This window comes from Muntiacus reevesi, chromosome 9 (assembly GCF_963930625.1).
Source record: "Muntiacus reevesi chromosome 9, mMunRee1.1, whole genome shotgun sequence".
Classification (NCBI taxonomy): Eukaryota; Metazoa; Chordata; class Mammalia; order Artiodactyla; family Cervidae; genus Muntiacus; species Muntiacus reevesi.
This window is the reverse complement of record NC_089257.1, coordinates 82,445,967-82,465,874: the sequence shown is the minus strand read 5'-3', so window position 1 is coordinate 82,465,874 and position 19,908 is coordinate 82,445,967. Positions and strand designations below refer to the sequence as shown.

At 42.6% G+C, this 19,908-nt stretch overlaps 1 protein-coding gene across 3 annotated transcripts in view; it reads left to right on the top strand.

Moving 5' to 3' along the window:
* The first annotated feature begins 1,568 nt into the window (after nucleotides 1-1,568).
* The window catches only part of PGR (progesterone receptor), a 128,067-nt gene continuing 109,727 nt past the window's right edge, over nucleotides 1,569-19,908 (top strand). For all 3 annotated transcript variants that reach the window (XM_065943784.1, XM_065943785.1, XM_065943786.1), the window contains exons 1-2: nucleotides 1,569-3,150; nucleotides 4,336-4,487. In XM_065943784.1, coding sequence (XP_065799856.1) covers nucleotides 1,586-3,150; nucleotides 4,336-4,487 — 1,717 coding nt within the window. In that variant the 5' untranslated portion in view covers nucleotides 1,569-1,585. The remainder of the gene's footprint in view (nucleotides 3,151-4,335; nucleotides 4,488-19,908) is intronic.

Here is a 19,908-nt window from a genome sequence, read left to right as displayed (position 1 = left end):
ACATGACTGTGTGACTGAACTGAACTGAATAAGCTATCCCATTTGTATTGCACTATTCCCCTTCTCTCTACATCTTCAGGAAGAGGTGATTTGCTTTAAAAACTCAAAGATAATTTTTAACAATAAGAATGCTGAGGGGAGAAAAAGTAGTATTCAACATCTCTATTGAGGAATTTATGATGTAGCACAGAATGGAAGCTGAAGTTACAGGAAACTTTCCTTAAAGGGCTGTTTATTAAAAAATGGAACACACTCCTTAGGAGAAATCAAAGTGTAAACACACAACATGCAAACTTCTTGTACAGGTAAATCAGTAAAAAAATGGAATGCACTTCTTAGGACAAATCAAAGTGTAAACACACAACATCCAAAATTCTTGTACAGGTAAATTAGTGTTCTCAGCTATCTCCTGCTCCCAAATTTCTCTGCCACATTGAGGACGGTTCAAGAGGAGTAGAGAACATGTTGGTTGCAGCGAGAAACATTTGAAAGCACTCACTTTTACGGAAGTCATAAGAGAGAAAAGTCTCTCTCATGCTATTTAGAATCATCCTCGATATATTTATTCTAAAAATAATCATAATATACATAGCCAAATACCGTTCTCTGTGTAAAATCTTTACAAATCTGACATGCTGAGAATTCAGCTTCTGATACAATCCATTCACTTTTCCAGTTAGACTGGTACTGAGTTCTCAATACAAAATCGAATGTGCTTATGCAGCTCATCCCACGGTACCTGTTAATTCGGACTGGCGCTTAGTTTCAGATCTGGTCCCTCCGCGGGGCGGGGCGGGGCCGTGGGCGGGGCCTGCCGCCGGGGAGGCGGGGTGCTGGGAAAGCCGGGGGGCGGGTCTACTAGTGAAGCCTCGTAGTATCTGAGCTTGCCAGGGTCCGCGGCGCTAGCAGCGTGCTCCGCGTGGCTTCGCTTCACGTGGCATCACAGTGGACCCCGCAGCTCCGGGCGCTCCGTGCTCGCGGACTGCCAAGAGATGTGAGCGCCGCTGAGATGCCCGTGGCGAGCGACCTGGAGCCAGCAGAGACGACGCTGCTCCTGAGGATGGGCTGCGCTGAGAGGCCGACGCAGCCCCGGGGTGTCCGGGGGAAAGGAAGGAGACCGCAGCCCAGGACCGGGAGCATCCCGGCGCTGGAGCGGGCGGAAAAGTCAAGAGCCACAGCCGCTGTCCAGCGCTTGCGAAGCCGCCGCCCCTGGGGTGCGCCCAGCGGTTTGTGAGTACTCTGCGTCGCCTGTCCGCAGACGGAAGCCGGGGAACACCCCTGGACAGCTCTACGGGATCCCCACAATCGCCGTCGCCTGGTCTCCCCACCTGCCTCAGGGACAGAGTGACTGACGCCCGCCCCCCTCCCCCGACCTGCGGACCCGGGGCGAGGGCGGAGGCCCATCGGGGCCGCCCCCTTCCCACCCAGGAGGTGGAGAGTTCCCCCCCTCTCCGCCGTCCGCTCTGGCCAAATTCAATTCCCGTTCTCTCCTCCCGCGGCCCCGAGCCTCCTGACGCCCCCTCGTCCTCCCGCTATCCCCCCCTCCCCAGAGATAGGGGAGGAGAAAAGGGGAGCCCAGGGCGTCATGACTGAGCTGAAGGCGAAGGGTTCCCGCGCTCCCCACGTGTCGGGCACAGCGCCCTCGCCCACCCAGGTCGGAGCCCCTCTGCGGGGACGCCCAGACGCGGGCGCCTTCCAGGCGGGCGAGGCCTCGGGCCCGACGCCCACAGCCTCGGGCCTCCCCCTCTCCCTGGACGGGCTGATCTTCCCTCGGCCCTGCCAGGCTCAGGACCTGGACGGGAAGACGCCGGACCCAGAGTCGCTGGCAGACGTGGAGGGGGCGTATTCTAGAGGGGAAACCGAAGAGGGCGCTGCTGCGAGACCCCTGGAAAAGGACGGCGGGTTGCTGGACAGCGTCCTGGACACCCTTCTGGCGCCCCCCGGCCCTGAACAGAGCCCCGCCAGCCCCGCCGTCTGCGAGGCCCCCAGCCCTTGGTGCCTGTTTGGCCCTGAGCTTGCCCAAGACACCCGAGCTGCGCCCGCCGCCCAGGGGGTCCTGCCCCAACTCATGAGTCGCCCGGAGAGCAAGGCTGGCGATACCCCCGGGGGGGCCGCCGGCCAGAAGGTGGTGCCCCGGGGCCTGGCCCCGTGCCGGCAGCTGCTGGCCCCGACGGCCACGAGCCACCCCTGGCCCGCGCCAGCGCCGAGGCCGTCTCCGCAGCCCGCGGTGGTGGAGCTGGAGGTGGACGACTCGGAGCCCGAGGGCTCCTCGGGGCCGCCCCTGAAGGGCAAAGCCCGGCCCGCGGGAGGAGCCGCGATCAGCGCTCCTGGGACGGCCGCGGGAGGCGTCTCCCCGCTGCCCAAAGAAGATGCCCGCTTCTCGGCGCCCAGGGCCTCCCCGGCGGAGCATGACGCGCCCGCCGCGCCCGGGCGCGCCCCGGTGGCCACCGCGGTGATGGACTTCATCCACGTGCCCATCCTGCCGCTCAACTCGGCCTTCCTGGCCGCCCGCACCCGGCAGCTGCTGGAGGGCGACAGCTATGACAGCGGGGTCGCCGGCGCCTTCGCCGCGCCGCGGGGCTCGCCCTCCGCCTCGGCCGCGCCCGGAGACTTCCCCGACTGCGCGTACCCGCCCGACGCCGAGCCCAAGGACGACGGGTTCTCGCTCTACGGGGACCCGCAGCCGCCCGCCCTGAAGATCAAGGAGGAAGAGGAGGGGGGCGCCGAGGCTGCCGCGCGCTCCCCGCGGCCCTACCTGCTGGCCGGGGCCAGCCCCGCCGTCTTCGCGGACTTCCCGCTGGCGCCGCCGTCCAGGCCGGGGGAGGTGGCGGCGCCCGCGGCCGCCGCGGGGGCCCCTGGCTCGTCCGCGGCCGCGTCGGGGTCCGCCCTGGAGTGCGTCCTGTACAAGGCGGAGGGCGCGCCGCCCCAGCCCGGCCCGTTCGCGCCGCCGCCGTGCAAGGCTCCGGCCGCGGGCGCCTGCCTGCTGCCGCGGGACCTGCCGTCCACCTCGGCCGCCGCCGCCGCCGCCGGGGCCACCCCTGCGCTCTACCCGCCGCTCGGCCTCAACGGGCTCCCCCAGCTCGGCTACCAGGCCGCGGTGCTCAAGGAGGGCCTGCCGCAGGTCTACCAGCCCTATCTCAACTACCTGAGGTGAGGGCCCGGCGCGGCGCGTGAGGACCGGTCCGGCCGCCCCCGGCCCCCGGCTCCTGGCAGCCCTGAGTGGCCGCCAGGGGTGGGTGGCCGAGGCGGGGCGCAGCGCAGCGCAGCTTGGCTTCCTTTTCCTCGCCTCTTCTCCTCATTCATTTTGGGGGGGAGCGGGAGGCTCCGCGGGGCCCAGATTATGCTGTTTCTGGAGCGGGCTTCCCCGACAATATGTTTCTAAACTTTCCAGATCTGCGCAGTCCCAAGGCGAACCAGCCGCGAGTTCTAAAAATGCAGCGTCACTCTGGGTCCGCCGTAGCCCCGCGGAGCCGAAAGGGTGCGGCGAGTCCGGGGTTTTATAAAATGCTTTTCTTCCTAGAAGGACAGTTACCGAGAACGTGCGTTCCGGAGAGGAGACGGTAACGCATCGTTCTCCCGGGCGGGGTGGCGCTGGGTGCCCGGCCAGAACCCAAAGCAGAACCATCTTAAGGGTCTGGACACTTAGCGCTTCATTTTCACCCGAATCTCTAGATTAAAATTAATTTATGTGTAATATGTTCACAGTATGGTTTTAAACAGCAATCACTGCGGTGCACTGTAGGCTAGTATTGTTTCAAGTTCGCTACAACTTTTAGCATACGAGTTTTGAAAAACACTTTAATTTACATATGAGAGTTATGGAATTTTAAAGAAAAAAGAAAGTGCTCTGAATTTGGAATCTTGTGTTGTGAATAGTCAAAACAGTGTCAATATATTGAACAATGCTTTAAAAAGACAAACACGGGTACTTGTTTAATTACAGAGATGACTTTTTAAAATGATTGTACTCTTAAAGCAGAATCATGTTTATTGTTTCCCACCGTGCAACAAGGTTATAACATATGTCAAAAGACTAAATTGATTCTCTGTAGTGAGTTTTGCAGGAAGTTTTTTTTTCCTGAACATAAAATTAAATATTAATTATCTATTACTTTTGTTGGTACTCCTGATGAGAGGCTAATAACTTGCAAGTGTGATGAATCCAGTAACAGGTAGTATATCAAGTTCAGTTTGCTATGTTTTTCAGATCTGTATTGATATATGGCTGTAATTTTTAAAAACCTTTTCACTCTGCCTATTTTGGGTTAAGGAAACTTTAGTGTTAGACAGTGGTGCACCTAAAAATAAATTGAGTACTTTGTTTTGCATTTCAAGGCCGGATTCAGAAGCCAGCCAGAGCCCACAGTACAGCTTTGAGTCATTACCTCAGAAGATTTGTTTAATCTGTGGGGATGAAGCATCAGGCTGTCACTATGGTGTCCTCACCTGTGGAAGCTGTAAGGTCTTCTTTAAAAGGGCAATGGAAGGTAGGCTCCTTTCTTGTTGGTTTAATTGTAAATGGACACCATCTAATATTTTACAGATCTTGATTAGCCCTTGCTTCTTCTAAGAAATGATGGTATTTCCATATAACTAAAAATATATGATAATGTTTTAACAATATATTTTTATTTATAATAACTATTGAATGTGGTTGGATATTATAATTACATAATATTTGACTATCACTTTTAATATTAGACAAAAGCATATGAATCTTGGAACATGCTAACATTGTTCATTAACTTTAGAGACACAATTTTGTTCTGATTGAATTTTTATATTTCTATTGCATATATTATATGTAAGATACACTAAATTAAAATTTTCTTCCAAAAGTAAAATGGTAGAAGTCATCAAAATTATATATGTACATATATATGATGCAGTTACAAGTTTTCTTCATAATTATGTCATTTCCCTGCATGATGTTTATGTAATAATTATATAATGGTAATTATAGAAAAAAATGTTTAAAGTTCCCTTTTTGTTTAGTGCAAACAATTTAAAGCAAAAGAAGAATTTGAACTCCACAGTAATTTAATTTCCGCAGAAATATTTTGCTTTAAGTAAGGCTTTCATATTTTTAAAATCATCTAAATTACATATTTACCTAATGATTTTAGATTGATTTGCATAATGTATTTCATATTTGAACTTTTATAAAATATATGTTTTAATTTCATCCTTTTTATCTACACTAAACTCTAAGCAGCCAAGCACATTTATATTTGAAGAAAGAAATGCACTTAGACATCATTTCACATTTGAATTCTAGCAATAAGTGTATTTTATAACAAGCGGACATGAGTTTAGGGTTGTCTCTGGAGTTCTGAGATCACACCTAGACAAGGGACCAAAGATCTGAATATCTGCTTTTTTGCTTCCTGTTTGTGCGTTTTCTGATTTCAGGAGTCCTCTACATATAAGTAGAAAAGGAGGGAGTGGGGAATTTTTACCTTAAGGGAGCATTCAAAGGAGTTGACATGCGTATTTAATACACATTTACCCTAAAAGAATATTAACCCAAAAGATGTTTAACAAAAAAATTCACTATCCCTATAGATTGCTAACATATAATTCTTCGTAACTATTATGCCCTTTTAGTGAAAATGATTCTCATCTATTAATGGTATATGTACCCCTCCTACTGAAATTAATGCTTCAAGAAAAGTAATTGCTCTTGTGCGTTCCTAGAACATGATTGTTTCCCACGAAGGATGGATGTATTTCACTGATATTGAGCATATGTATTAAACTTCAGGGGGCTTTAACTGCATTTTAAATTAGTTGAGATGCTGTGACAAGAGGCCATGTGAGAAAATGGGATGACTGAGGGTAGTCTTAACTTTCCACTGACATTAGTAGTCATAGTTACAGTTTGAAGCCCTTTGTGTGGAAGAGTTGATTCTCCAGTGGGTAATTGAAGTTACTGTTCCCATCTGACTTTGATCCTGGTTTCCTGAACATTCCCCTCTGCATTAATGTGATTTACTTTATACTTATAGTTTTATTAGTCTAATTCTTAAGTGAATGACCCTGTTGGAGTCTCCCAAAAGCCAAGTTATTCCAGCCCAGCTCTCTCTTTCTACAGATACACAAGTCCTAAAGACATATATCTAAGTTTCTAAAGAGCATACAATTAGTTGGTAGCTGATTGTTAGTCAACATAGGTTAGATTTTCTTTCATTGCAGTGCCTATAAATCAGAGATGGTATGCAAAAGTAGGCATATGACAAATGCTATTTAATTCTTGAAAGTTACTTCAAAAGTGCATATAGGACCAAGAATACTCTAATTAAAATATAAATGTTTTCACATCATTATTATCAGAATAGCATCCTAAACATAAAAGATGTCTTCCCAAATTTGCAATGACAAGGCATTTGTTGGACCACTACTGTTGGCATGGTTCTGTTTTAATTTTGAGTAATAGAAATGAAGTACCTTTTTTCAACATTGTTTATAAGAGGAGCTCAAGATAAAAGTTGATAAATCATTTGGCTGTTAAATGACAAGTAAAATTATTGATCTCTGGACATTGAGAAGAACTTATTAAGTGTATATATTCAAGGAAAACTGATGAGATTAAGATTAGACTAAGACTTGAAGATCCATATTAGGAAATTGTTAGAGTTAAAGGTTAAGGTTGATTGCCAGTGTTTGCTTGAATCAGTCATTTAAGGCAAGAAAATAGAAGGTTCTTTGAGTTTTCGAGAGTGAGAAAGTTGAGTAGAAGAATATTTGTAATTGAAGAGAAATACCCAGTTTGAAATCTTAGAGTAAAATAGGGCTGTGTGATGAACAACTTCAGGGTAGAACTATGTGTGGATGCCAGTATGTCCAGAAATTGAATGTCATAGTCAACAATATGAATATTAAATACCAAGGATAATGATGATAATGGCTTTCAGGAGTGCTTTCTATGTGCCTGTGACTATTTAAATGTTGTATTGGTCTTGACCCTTTTAAGCCATATAGTGTAGACATTATCATCACTTTCAGTTTATAAATGAGGAAATTGCCTTTGTAAATTGCCTTAAATCACAAGAAGTAGTGGAATAGGATTCAAATCCAAGGTGTTTGACCCCAGAATCTATGCCTTCCACCACTACACTTTCTTTCTCATAATAGGAAATTCAGTTTCAGCTTCACGAAGAAACAATAGAGGACTGGAAGAAAAAATGTGAGCCAAGTGAGAAAACTTTCTAAGAAGGTAGAAGGGAATCCTAATGGAGAATGCAATATCAAGGGTGATTGAAAGTGTGTAATGTAAATGGATGGATGATACTAACACCACATTTAGGGCTGCATGAAAAGACACATTCAGGAGCCAAGAGCCAGTTTCCCCACCCCTCCTCCAAGTCAGAAGTGGGAGACAATAATGCGTATGGAGAAGTTACTCAGGAAAACTGAATTTCCCTTGGTATGAGATAGAAAAGAGAAGAGGCAGAGAAAAAAGACATCCCTCAGGAAGTAGGAGTATGCAGAGGAGAGAAATGACCTCTTAAGCTGGAAAAATATATATATATATATTAGCCAAAAAATAGTTGCTTGAATAGCCCATTGCATTCCTTTACTAATACTTGGAGTGAACCAGGGAGTGGTCAGAAATTGCTTCAATGCCTTTCAAGGAGAAGTCATAATGACCTGCCAGTCCTATAAATGCAGGCCTTGTGTTAAGAAGGAAAAGATAATTTCTCACTGGCGTACCTCAGTATGCACTGTGACTTGCTCAATGCTAGGAATACTAAACATTCAGTGTGTGATTGTTTGCTAAGAGAACCAGTCATAACAAATGATGCCAAGCTCTTACTCTTTGCATATTTTACACTGTGACAGCATTTGTAGTGAATACATTTGATGGCATAGGGTTGGGAATATTGTTAATATAGCTGAAACATAGTGTTTAGAAGATATGAGGCTAATAGGTATTGATGGATTTTTATTTATATTACATTATGCCTCATTTTTCTATCTTAATTGAGGTATAAGTGACAAATAAAATTATAAGATATTTAAAGTATACCTTGTAATGATTTGATATTATAGGTGCATGGTGAAAGAATTCCTCCCCATCAAGTATGTTACTTTTTTAACATACCTCACATATTTGCCTTTCTTTTTGGCAAGGATATTTAAGTTCTACTCTCTTGGCAAATTTCAGTTATATAATGTTATACAATGTTATCAATTGTAGTCACAGTGTTATGCATTAGATCCTCAGACCTTATTCACCTTATACCTGAAGGTTTGTTTCCTTTTACCAATCTCCCCCTATTTTCCCCCACCCTCTAGCCACTGGTAACCACTTCTCTGTTCTGTGTTTCTGTAAATTCAACTTATTTTTTTTAATTCCACATGTAAATGATACCTGTGGTATTAATCTCCGTCTGGCTTATTTCATTTAGCATAATATACTCTATGTTCAGCTAATTTTTGTTTTTGCATTAATTAACCAAATATTTATTGAGCACCTGTTGTATGCCGGCGACTATACTAGGTGCTGGTTGAAAAGTAAAACAGGACAGACCTAACTGGCTTTAGCACTCATGGAGTTTTTAGTGTAGTGGAGGAAAGGGACATTCTATCAATTAGCATGTATTTAACAAGTTATTATATATTATATATTAATGAGTCATGCCTGGACAACTAGTCACTTGACCCATCTGATAGATGCTGGGGATGGTGGGGAAGTCTTTAGAATTAGAAGGACACGCTCATAAACAGTCTTCCCAGGTGGTCCTAGTGGTAAAGAACCCACCTGCCAATGCAGGAGACATAAGAGATGAGGGTTCCATCTCTCAGTTGGGAAGATCCCCTGGAGGAGGAAATGGCAACCCGCTCCAGTATTCTTGCCAGGAGAATCCCGTGGATAGAGGAGCTTGCAGGCTGCAATCCATGGGGTCACAAAAAGTTAGACATGACTGAGCATCTGAGCACATCATAAGCAGACCACAGAGGAAACGGAACAGAAATGAAGTATTTTTAAGAATAGCATATTTCTTTCTGAAGTTCAGTGGAGTTGGTGTCATAGTCTAAAAATGAAAACTGATGTGGTAGCATCATTCTCCAAGGTATGAAATGATGAACATTCAAATTTGTAAAAGATCATTTTTAAGAGCAATTTTAGATTTATAGCAAAATCTAGAGGAAGGTACAGAGATTTTTCGTGTACCTCCTGGGGTTGCACAGGCATAGCTTATGATCAGAATCCTCCACCAGAGTAGTATGTTTGTTGCAACTGATGAATCTGCATCAACACACCCTAATCACCAAAAGTCCATAGTTTACATGAGGGTTCACGTTTGGTTTTGTACCATTGGGTGGATCTGGACAAATGTTTGATGACATGTATCCACGGTTAGAGTTTCATACAGAGTATTTTCACTGCCTCCCCAAATCCTCTGTGCTCTTCCTGTTCATCCCTTCCTCATCCCCAACTCCTGTCAACCACTAATATTTATATTGTCCCCATAGTTTTGCCTTTTCCAGAATGTCATATAGTTGGAATCATACAGTAGGAAGCCTTTTCAGATTAGCTTTTTCCCTTAGCAAGTATGCATTGAAGTTTCCTCCATGTGAAAAGCTCATTTCTTTTTGGTGCTGAATAACATTCCATTGTCTGAATATACCAGTTTATTTATTTGTTCATCTGCTGAAGGACACCTTGGTTGCTTCCAGGTTTTGGCAATTATGAATAAATTTGCTCTAAAGATTTGTCTGCAAGTATCTGTGTGAACATCAGTTTTCAACTCCTCAGGGCAAATATCAGGCTTTCCTGGTGGCTCAGTGGTATAGAACTCGCCTACCAAAGTAGAAATTGTGGGTTTGATCCCTGGGTCAGAAAGATCCCCTGGAGAAGAAAATGGCAATCCACTCCACTATGCTTGCCTGGGAAATCCCATGGTCAGGGGAGTCTGGCAGGCTGCAGTCCAAGGGGTCGCAAAAAGGCTGAACATGACTTAGCAATTAAACAGCAGCAGCACAGCAAATGCCAAGGCGTGTGGTGGCTTGGTGGTGTGGTAAGAATATGTTTAGTGTTAGAAGAAACCACCAAATTGTCTTCCAAAGTGGCTATATCATTTTACATTCCCACTGGCAATAATTGAGAATTCATCTTATTCCATGCCCTTGCCAGCATTTGTGTTTCTAGTGCTTCGGATTTCTCCATTCTAACAGGTGTGTAGTGGCAGCTCATTGTTGTTTTGACTTAAATTTCCCTGATGACATATTATGTGAAGTATATTTTCATATGCTTATTTGACATCTATATATCTTCTTTGGTGATGTGTTTATTACAGTTTTTGGCCCATTTTTTAATTGGGTTTTCTTTCTGTTGAGCTTTTAAAAGGTTTTTTTGTGGATTATTTTTGTTTGTTTTTTGGATAATAGGCCTTTATCTAATAGGTATTTTGCAAATATTTTCTCCCACTCTGTCTTTTTGTTTTTTTTGGTAGTATCTTTACATAGTAGACAAATTCATTTTTAATGAAATATGGTTTCTCAATTCTTTCTTTCATGGATTATGACTTTGGTATTATATCTGAAAAATGTCATCAAACTCAAGGTCATGTGGATTTTCTCCTAGGTTATCTTTTATAGTTTTATAGTTTTGCATTTTATGTTTAGTTTTCTCCATTTTGAGTAGATTTTTGTGAAGGGTGTAATGTCTGTGTCAAGACTGATTTTTTTGCACATAGATGTCCAGGGATTTCTAGTACTATTGGTGAAGAGACTGTCTTTTTTCTATTGTAGTACCATTTCTCTTTTATTTTTTTAATCAATTTATTTATTTTAATTGGAGGCTAATTACAGTACTGTAGTGGTTTTTGCCATACATTAACATGAATCAGCCACAGGTGTACATGTGTCCCCATCCTGAAACCCCTCCCACCTCCCTCCCCATCCCATCCCTCAGGGTCATCCCAGTGCACTGGCCCTGAGCACCCTGTCTCCTGCATCGAACCCAGACTGATGGCCTATTTCACATAGGGTAATATACATGTTTCAAAGGTATTCTCTCAAATCATCCCACCCTTGCCTTCTCCCACAGAGTCCAAAAGTCTGTTCTTTATTTCTGTGTCTCTTTTGCTGTCTCACATAGAGGGTCATCATTACCGTCTTTCTAAATTCCTTATATATGTGATAATATACTGTATTGGTGTTTTTCTTTCTGACTTACTTCACTCTGTAAAATAGGCTCCAGTTTCATCCATCTCATTAAAACTGACTCAAATGCATTCTTTTTAATAGCTGAGTAATATTCCATTGTGTATTTGTACCACAGTTTTCTTATCCATTTGTCTGCCAATGGACATCTAGGTTGCTTCCATGTCCTGGTTATTGTAAACGGTGCTGTGATGAACATTGGGGTGCACGTGTCTCTTTCAGATCTGGTTTCCTTGGTGTGTATGCCCAGAGGTGGGATTGCTGGGCCGTATGGCAGTTCTATTTCCAGTTTTTTAAGAAATCTCCACACTGTTCTCCATAGTGGCTGTACTAGTTTGCATTCCCACCAACAGTGTAAGAGGGTTCCCCTTTACCCACACCCTCTCCAGCATTTATTGTTTGTAGACTTTTGGATAGCAGCCATTCTGACTAGCGTGAGATGGTACCTCATTGTGGTTTTGATTTGCATTTCTCTGATAATGAATGATGCTGAGCATCTTTTCATGTGTTTGTTAGCCATCTGCATGTCTTCTTTGGAGAAATGTCTGTTTAGTTCTTTGGTCCATTTATTGATTGGGGTGTTTATTTTTCTGGTATTGAGCTTCATAAGCTGCTTGTATATTTTTGAGATTAATTCTTTGTCAGTTGCTTCATTTGCTATTATTTTCTCCCATTCTGAAGGCTGTCTTTTCACCTTGCTTATAGTTTCCTTCATTGTGCAAAAGCTTTTAAGCTTAATTAGGTCCCATTTGTTTGTTTTTCCATTACTCTTGGAGGTGGGTCATAGAGGAAACTGCTGTGATTTATGTCAGAGAGTATTTTGCCTATGTTTTCATCTAGGAGTTTTATAGTTTCTGGTCTTATGTTTAGATCTTTAATCCATTTTGAGTATATTTTTGTGTATAGTGTTAGAAAGTGTTCTAGTTTCATTCTTTTACAAGTGGTTGACCAGTTTTCCCAGCACCACTTGTTGAAGAGATTGTCGTTTCTCCATTGTATGTTCTTGCCTCCTTTGTCAAAGATAAAGTGTCCATAGATGTGTGGATTTATCTCTGGGCTTTCTATTTTGTTCCACTGATCTATATTTCTGTCTCTTGCCGGTACCATGCTCTCTTGATGACTGTAGCTTTGTAGTATAGTCTGAAGTCAGGCAGGATGATTCCTCCAGTTCCATTCTTCTTTCTCCAGATTGCTTTGGCTATTTGAGGTTTTTTTGTGTGTGTTTCCATACAGATTGTGAAATTATTTGTTCTAGTTCTGTGAAAAATACGATTGGTAGCTTGATGGGGATTGCATTGAATCTATAGATTGCTTTGGTTAGTATACTCATTTTCACTGTATTGATTCTTCCAATCCATGAACATGGTATAGTTCTCCATCTATTTGTGTCCTCTTTGATTTCTTTCATCAGTGTTTTATAGTTTTCTGTATATAGGTCTTTTGTTTCTTTAGGTAGATTTATTCCTTAGTATTTTATTCTTTTTGTTGCAATGGTGAATGGAATTGTTTCCTTGATTTCTCTTTCTGTTTTCTCATTGTTAGTGTATAGGAATGCAAAGGATTTCTGTGTATTAATTTTATATCCTGCAACTTTACTATATTCACTGATTAGGTATAGTAATTTGCTGGTGATGTCTTTAGGTTTTCCTATGTAGAGGATCATGTCATCTGCAAACAGTGCAAGTTTTACTTCTTCCTTTCCAATCTGGATTCTTTTTATTTCTTTTTCTTCTCTGATTGCTGTGGCTAAAACTTCCAAAACTATGTTGAATAGTAGTGGTGAGAGTGGGCACCTTGTCTTGTTCCTGACTTTAGGGGAAATGCTTTCAATTTTTCATCATTGAAGATAAAATTTGCTGTGGGTTTATCATATATGGCTTTTATTATATTGAGGTATGTTCCTTCTATTCCTGCTTTCTGGTTTTTATCACAAATGGATGTTGAATTTTGTCAAAGGCTTTCTCTGCATCTGTTGAGATAATCATATAATTTTTATCTTTCAGTTTGTTAATGTGGTGTATCACATTGATTGATTTGTGGATATTAAAGAATCCTTGCATCCCTGGGGTAAAGCCTACTTAGTCATGATGTATAATCTGTTTAATATGTTGTTGGATTCTGTTTGCTAGTATTTTGTTGAGGATTTTTGCATCTATGTTCATCAGTGATACTGGCCTGTAGTTTTCTTTTTTTGTGGCATCTTTGTCTGGTTTTGGTATTAGGGTGATGGTGGCCACATAGAATGAGTTTGGCAGTTTACTTTCCTCTGCAATTTCCTGGGAGTTTGAGGATAGGTTTGAGGATAGTTTAAGGATAGGTGTTAACTTTTCTCTAAATTTTTGGTAGAGTTTACCTGTGAAGCCATCTGATCCTGGGCTTTTGTTTGTTGGAAGATTTTTGATTACAGTTTTGATTTCTGTGCTTGTGATGGGTCTGTTAAGATTTTCTATTTCTTGCTGGTTCAGTTTTGGAAGGTTATACTTTTCTAAGAATTCATCCATTTCTTCCAAGTTGTCCATTTTATTGGCATATAGTTGCTGATAGTAGTCTTTTATGATCCTTTTCATTTCTGTGTTGTCTGTTGTGATTCTTCCATTTTCATTTCTAAGTTTGTTGATTTGATTCTTCCCCCTTTTTTTCTTGATGAGTCTAGCTAATGGTTTGCCTGTTTTATTTATTTCCTCAAAGAATCAGCTTTTAGTTTTGTTGATTTTTGCTACAGTTTCCTTTGTTTCTTTTTCATTTATTTCTGCCCTAATTTTTATGATTTATTTCCTTCTACTAACCCTGGGGTTCTTCATTTCTTCCTTGCTTTATGTGTAAAATTAGGTTATTTAGTTTATTCTTCTCTTGTTTCTTTAGGTAAGCTTACATAGCTATGAACCTTTCCATTAGCACTGCTTTTATTGAATCCCATAGGGTTTGGGTTGTTGTGTTTTCATTGTCATTTGTTTCTATGCATATTTTGTCTTCTTTTTTTATTTCTTCTGTGATTTGTTGGTTGTTTATAAACATGTTGTTTAGCCTCCATATGTTTGTATTTTTAATACTTTTTTTTTCCTGTAGTTGACATCTACTCTTACCACATTGTGATGAGAAAAGATGCTTTTGTGAATGATTTCACTTGTTTTGAATTTACCAAGGACAGACTTATGGCTCAGGATGTTATCTCCCTGGAGAAGGTTCCATGTGTACTTGAGAAAAAGGTGAAATTCATTGTTTGGGGGTGAAATGTCCTATAGATATCAATTAGGTCTAACTGGTTCATTGTATCATTTAAAATTTGTGTTTCCTTGCTGATTTTCTGTTTTGTTGATCTATCCATAAGTGTGAGTGGGGTATTAAAATCTCCCATTATAATTATGTTACTGTTAATTTCCCCTTTCATACTTGTTAGCATTTGCCTTACATATTGTGCTACTCCTATGTTGGGTGCATATATATTTATAACTGTTATATCTTCTTCTTGGATTGATCCTTTGATCATTATGTAGTGTCCTTCTTTGTCTCTTCACAGCCTTTATTTCAAAGTTTATTTTATCTGATATGAGTATTGCTACTCCTGCTTTCTTTTGTCCTCCATTTGCATGAAATATCTTTTTGCAGTCCTTTACTTTCAGCCTGTATGTGTCCCTTGTTTTGAGGTGGATCTCTTGTAGACAGCCTATATAGGGGTATGTTTTTTTATCCATTCAGCCACTCTTTGTCTTTTGGTTGGGGCATCAAACACATTTACTTTTAAGGTAATTATTGATAAGTATGATCCCATTGCCACTTACTTAATTGTTATGGGTTCGAGTTTATACACCTTTTCTGTGTTTTCTGTCTGGAGAAGATCCTTTAGCATTTGTTGAAGAGCTGGTTTGCTGGTGCTGAATTCTCTCAGCTTTTGCTTGTCTGTAAACTTTTGATTTCTTCTTCATATTTGAAAGAGATACTTGCTGGGAATAGTAATCTTGGTTGTAGGTCTTTTTTTTTTTTTCATCACTTTAAGTATGTCCTGCCATTCCCTTCTGGCCTGAAGAGTTTCTATTGAAAGATCAGCTGTTATTCTTATGGGAATCCCCTTGTGTGTTATTTGTTGCGTTTCCGTTGCTGTTTTTAATATTTGCTCTTTGTGTTTGATCTTTGTTAGTTTGATTTATATTTGTGTTGGGGTGTTTTGCCTTGGGTTTATCCTGCTTGGGACTCTCTGGGTTTCTTGGACTTGGGTGGCTATTTCCTTCCCCATTTTAGGGAAGTTTTCAACTATTATCTCCTCAAGTATTTTCTCATGCCCTTTGTTTTTGTGTTCTTCTTCTAGGACTCCTATGATTTGAATGTTGGGGCATTTAACATTATCCCAGAGATCTCTGAGGTTGTCCTCATTTCTTTTAATTCTTTTTCTTTTTTCCTATGTGCTTCATTTATTTCCACCATTCTGTCTTCCAACTCACTTATCCTATCTTCTGCCTTAGTTATTCTACTGTTGGTTCCCTCAGAGTGCTTTTGATCTCAGTTATTGCATTATTCATTATTGATTGACTCTTTTTTATTTCTTCTAGGTCCTTGTTAAACATTTTTTGCATCTTCTCAATCCTTGTCTCTAGTCTATTTATCTGTAACTCCATTTTGTTCTCAAGACTTTGGATCATCTTTACTATTGTTATTCTGAATTCTTTTTCAGGTAGACTCTCTATCTCTTCCTCTTTTTTTTTTTTTTTTTGGCTTTGGTTTGCATTTATCATGGTCCTTTACCTGCTGAATATTTCTCTGCCTTTTCATTTTCTTTAGATTGCTGTGTTTGGGGTGGCCTTTCTGTAGGCTGGAAGTCTGTGGTTCCTCTTTATTGTGGAGGTTGCTCCCTGTGGATGGGGTTGGACTAGTGGTTTGTCAAGGTTTCCTCATTAGGGAAGCTTGCATCGGTGTTCTGGTGGGTGAGGCTGGATCTCTTCTCTCTGGAGTGCAATGAAGTGTCCAGTAGGGAGTTTTTGGGTGTCTGTGGGTTTGGTGTGATTTGGGGCAGCCTGTATTAATGGTCAGGGCTGTGTTTCTACTTGGCTGGAGAATTAGTGTGGTATGTCTTGCTCTGGAACTTGTTGGCTCTTGGGTAGAGCTTGGTTTCAGTGTAGGTATGGAGGCTTTTGGATGAGCTCTTGTCGATTAATGTTCCCTGGAGTCAGGAATTTTCTGGTGTTCTCAAGTTTTGGATTTAAGCCTCCTGCTCTGTCTTTCAGCATTATTCTTAAAGTAGCCTCAAGACTTATCCATCCATACAGCACAGATGATAAAACATCTAGGTTAATGGTGAAGAGATTCTCCACAGAGAGGGACACCTAGAGAGGTTCACAGAGTTACATGGAGAAGAGAAGAGGGAGGAGGGATATAGAGATGACCAAGAGAAGAGGGAGAGTTAAAAGGGGAGAGAGCAATCTAGCCAGTAATTAATTCCCTCTGTGCTCTCCACAGTTTGGAACACCCAGAGAGGTTCATGGAGTTACATAGAGAAGAGAAGAGGGAGGAGGGAGACAGAGGTGACAAGGAGGATAAGAGGGGGAGTCAAAAGGAAAGAGAGCAATCTAGCAAGTAATCAGTTCTCTAAGCGTTCTCCACAGTCCAGAACACCCAGAGAGATTCACAGAGTTAAGTAGAGAAGAGAAAGTGGAGGGAGGAAATAGAGGTGACCTGGGGGAGAAAAGGGAGAGTCAAAAGGCGAGAGAGCAATCAAGCCAATAATCACATCCCTAAGTGAAAATAGATAGTGAATATTAGATTCTTAAAGGTGCACAATTGGTAACAAATACCTAAAAACAAAGATTAAAAATCTGGAGTAGAGGTTAGACTCTCAAAAATAAATATTAAAAATGAAAAACAAAATTGATCACCAAAATTATAAAAAATATGTGCATGAAATTTGCTTTAAAAAAAGGTTTTCATCTTATTTTTTTGGCAAGGTAGTAGGTTATAAAAATGAAAATTAAAGGAGTAATAAAGAACTTAAAAATAAAAAATTATAATAGTAAAAATATATCTAGGAATTTGTCTGGAGCTGTTGAGTGCAGTGTGGGGTCAGTTCAGTTTCAGATAGTTCCTTGTTCCAGCTTGCACTTGTTCTCAAGGTCTATGGGCCACCTCCGATGCGTAGTCAATATGAACTGCAGGGTTTTAATCTGTTTCACCTGTCGCTTCGAAAGCAGTTCCCTCTTCTTTATTTTGGCTTTCTCTGTTTGCTGGTCTCTTCAGTGTCTGATTTCCACCCTTACACACGGGGGTCACTTATTTAGGCTCACGTGTTCAGTTGTGCTGTGGGGAGGGAGGAACACTGCAAACAAATATTGCTGGGCTGTGTGGTGAGCGCTCGCAGTGTATGGACCACACTGGGTTTGCCCCCGCTCATGGCGTGTGTGCTTTCCTGGTCTATGCAGCTCAGGCCCAGAGTGCTTTGCATGGGCACTGTCCAAAGTGGGCTCTGCATTTCGTGCACTTCCCAGATCTCAGCTGCTCAGGTTCAGGTTCTCGGTTACTCTGTAAGGGCACAGACTTGGTTGGGCGTGCATTTTGCGCCCTTCCCAGATCTGAGCAGCTCAGGTGACCAGCTGCGTGGCAAGCACACTACCGTAGGTGGGCGGTACATCTTAATCACCTCCCCGGTCCCAGGTGTGCCGTGTGTCTCCTCTGGGGAGCTGATCTCCGGCTGTGACCGTCCTGGCAAATGTCAACCGTCCAGCATCCCAGGAAGACGTGGTTAGTAACTGGAAGCCTGCTCACAGTTTGGTGGAGGATGCCTCTCTGGGGCTGAGATTGCCCCTCACCTTCTGCCTCTGGCTGCCGCCTGCCTGCCTCTCTGCCTCCAGTGAAGGGAGGGGCTGGTCTGCAGCCAGCTAGCTATCCTTTGGTGTCGCTCAATCCTTTGTTCTGTGAGCAGGCCAGGCTGTGCTTTGGTTAGAGCTTTTCACAGGAAAGTTCTCTCTTCCTTTTTCTTTTCTCTCTGGCTATCCCACAGTTTGAGTTGCTATCTCATGTTAGCTCCCTCAGATTATCCTCAGGGCATTCAGCCCTGGTCCTTACCCTAAACATGCAACCTGCACCTCCCTGTCCAGCCCTCACTGGCTGGTGGCGGCCATAAGCATCTGGGCTACTTCTCAGCTGGCAGTTGTAGTTAGGCGCATATTCTGTGGGTTTTATTTTATTTTATTTATGTTGCCCTCTGAGATTCCAAAACTCCTCAAAGACCTGCTTGTGAGAGGATTTCCAGGTGCTTGGAAACTTCTCCTCCTTCATGACTCCCTCCCCAGGACAGATCTCTGTGTCCCTAACTCTTTTGTCTCTCTTTTTGTCTTTTATATTTTGTCCTACCTCCTTTTGAAGAGAATGGGCTGCCTTTCTGGGTGCCTAGTGTCCTGTGCCAGAATTCAGAAGTTGTTCTGTGGAAGTTGCTCAGCATTCAAATGAACTTTTGATCAATTTGCGGGGGAGAAAGTGGTTTTCTCGTCCTATTCCTCTGCCATCTTAGGACCACCCCCTCCCCATTTCTCTTTTATTAGAGATAAGTTGACTATATTTATATGGTCCTGTTTTTAGGCTTTCTATTCTGTTCAATTGATATATTTGTCTGTTCTTTCACAATGTCTTGATTATTGTAGCTTTGTTGTAAGTCTTGCAGTCAGTTCAGTTCAGTTGCTCAGTCGTGTCTGACTCCTTGTGATCCCATGTATCGCAGCATGCCAGGCCTTCCTGTACATCACCAACTCTCGGAGTCTATCCAAACCCATGTCCATCGAGTCATTGATGCCCTCCAGCCATCTCATCCTCTGTTGTCCCCTTCTCCTCCTGTCCCCAATCCTTCCCAGCATTAGGACCTTTTCCAGTGAGTCAACTCTTCTCATGAGGTGGCCAAAGTATTGGAGTTTCAGCTTCAGCACCAGTCCTTCCAGTGAACACCCAGGACTTATCTCCTTTAGGATGGACTGGTTGGATCTCCTTGCAGTCCAAGGGACCCTCAAGGGTCTTCTCCAACACCACAGTTCAAAAGCATCAATTCTTCGGTGCTCAGCTTTCTTCATAGTCCAACTCACACATCCATACATGACCACCGGAAAAACCATAGCCTTGACTAGATGGACCTTTGTTGACAAAGTAATGTCTCTGCTTTTAAATATGCTGTCTAGGTTGGTCATAACTTTCCTTCCAAGGAGTAAGCGTCTTTTAATTTCATGGCTGCAGTCACCATCTGCAGTGATTTTGGAGCCCCCAAAAATAAAGTCTGACACTGTTTCCACTGTTTACCCACCTATATGCCATGAAGTGATGGAACCAGATGCCATGATTTTAGTTTTCTGAATGTTGAGATTTAAGCCAATTTTTCACTCTCCTCCCTCACTTTCATCAAGAGACTTTTTAGCTCCTCTTCACTTTCTGCCATAAGGGTGGGGTGGTGTAGTGTCAATCCTCCAACTTCAATATTGTTTTGCCTATCTTGAGTCATTTGCCTCTCCATATAAACTTTAGTCATTGTGTTAATATCCATAAAATAGCCTTCTGGGATTTTGATTGGGCTTATACTTGTGGATTGTTTTGGAAAGAACTTACATTTTGACAGTACTGAATCTTCCTATCCATGAACATGGACTATCTCCCCATTTATTTAGTTCTTTTATTTCATTTATTAGAGTTCTATGGTTTTCCTCATATAAATTTTATACATATTTTGTTATATTTATACCTCAGTACTTCATATTTGGGGATGCTAATTAAATG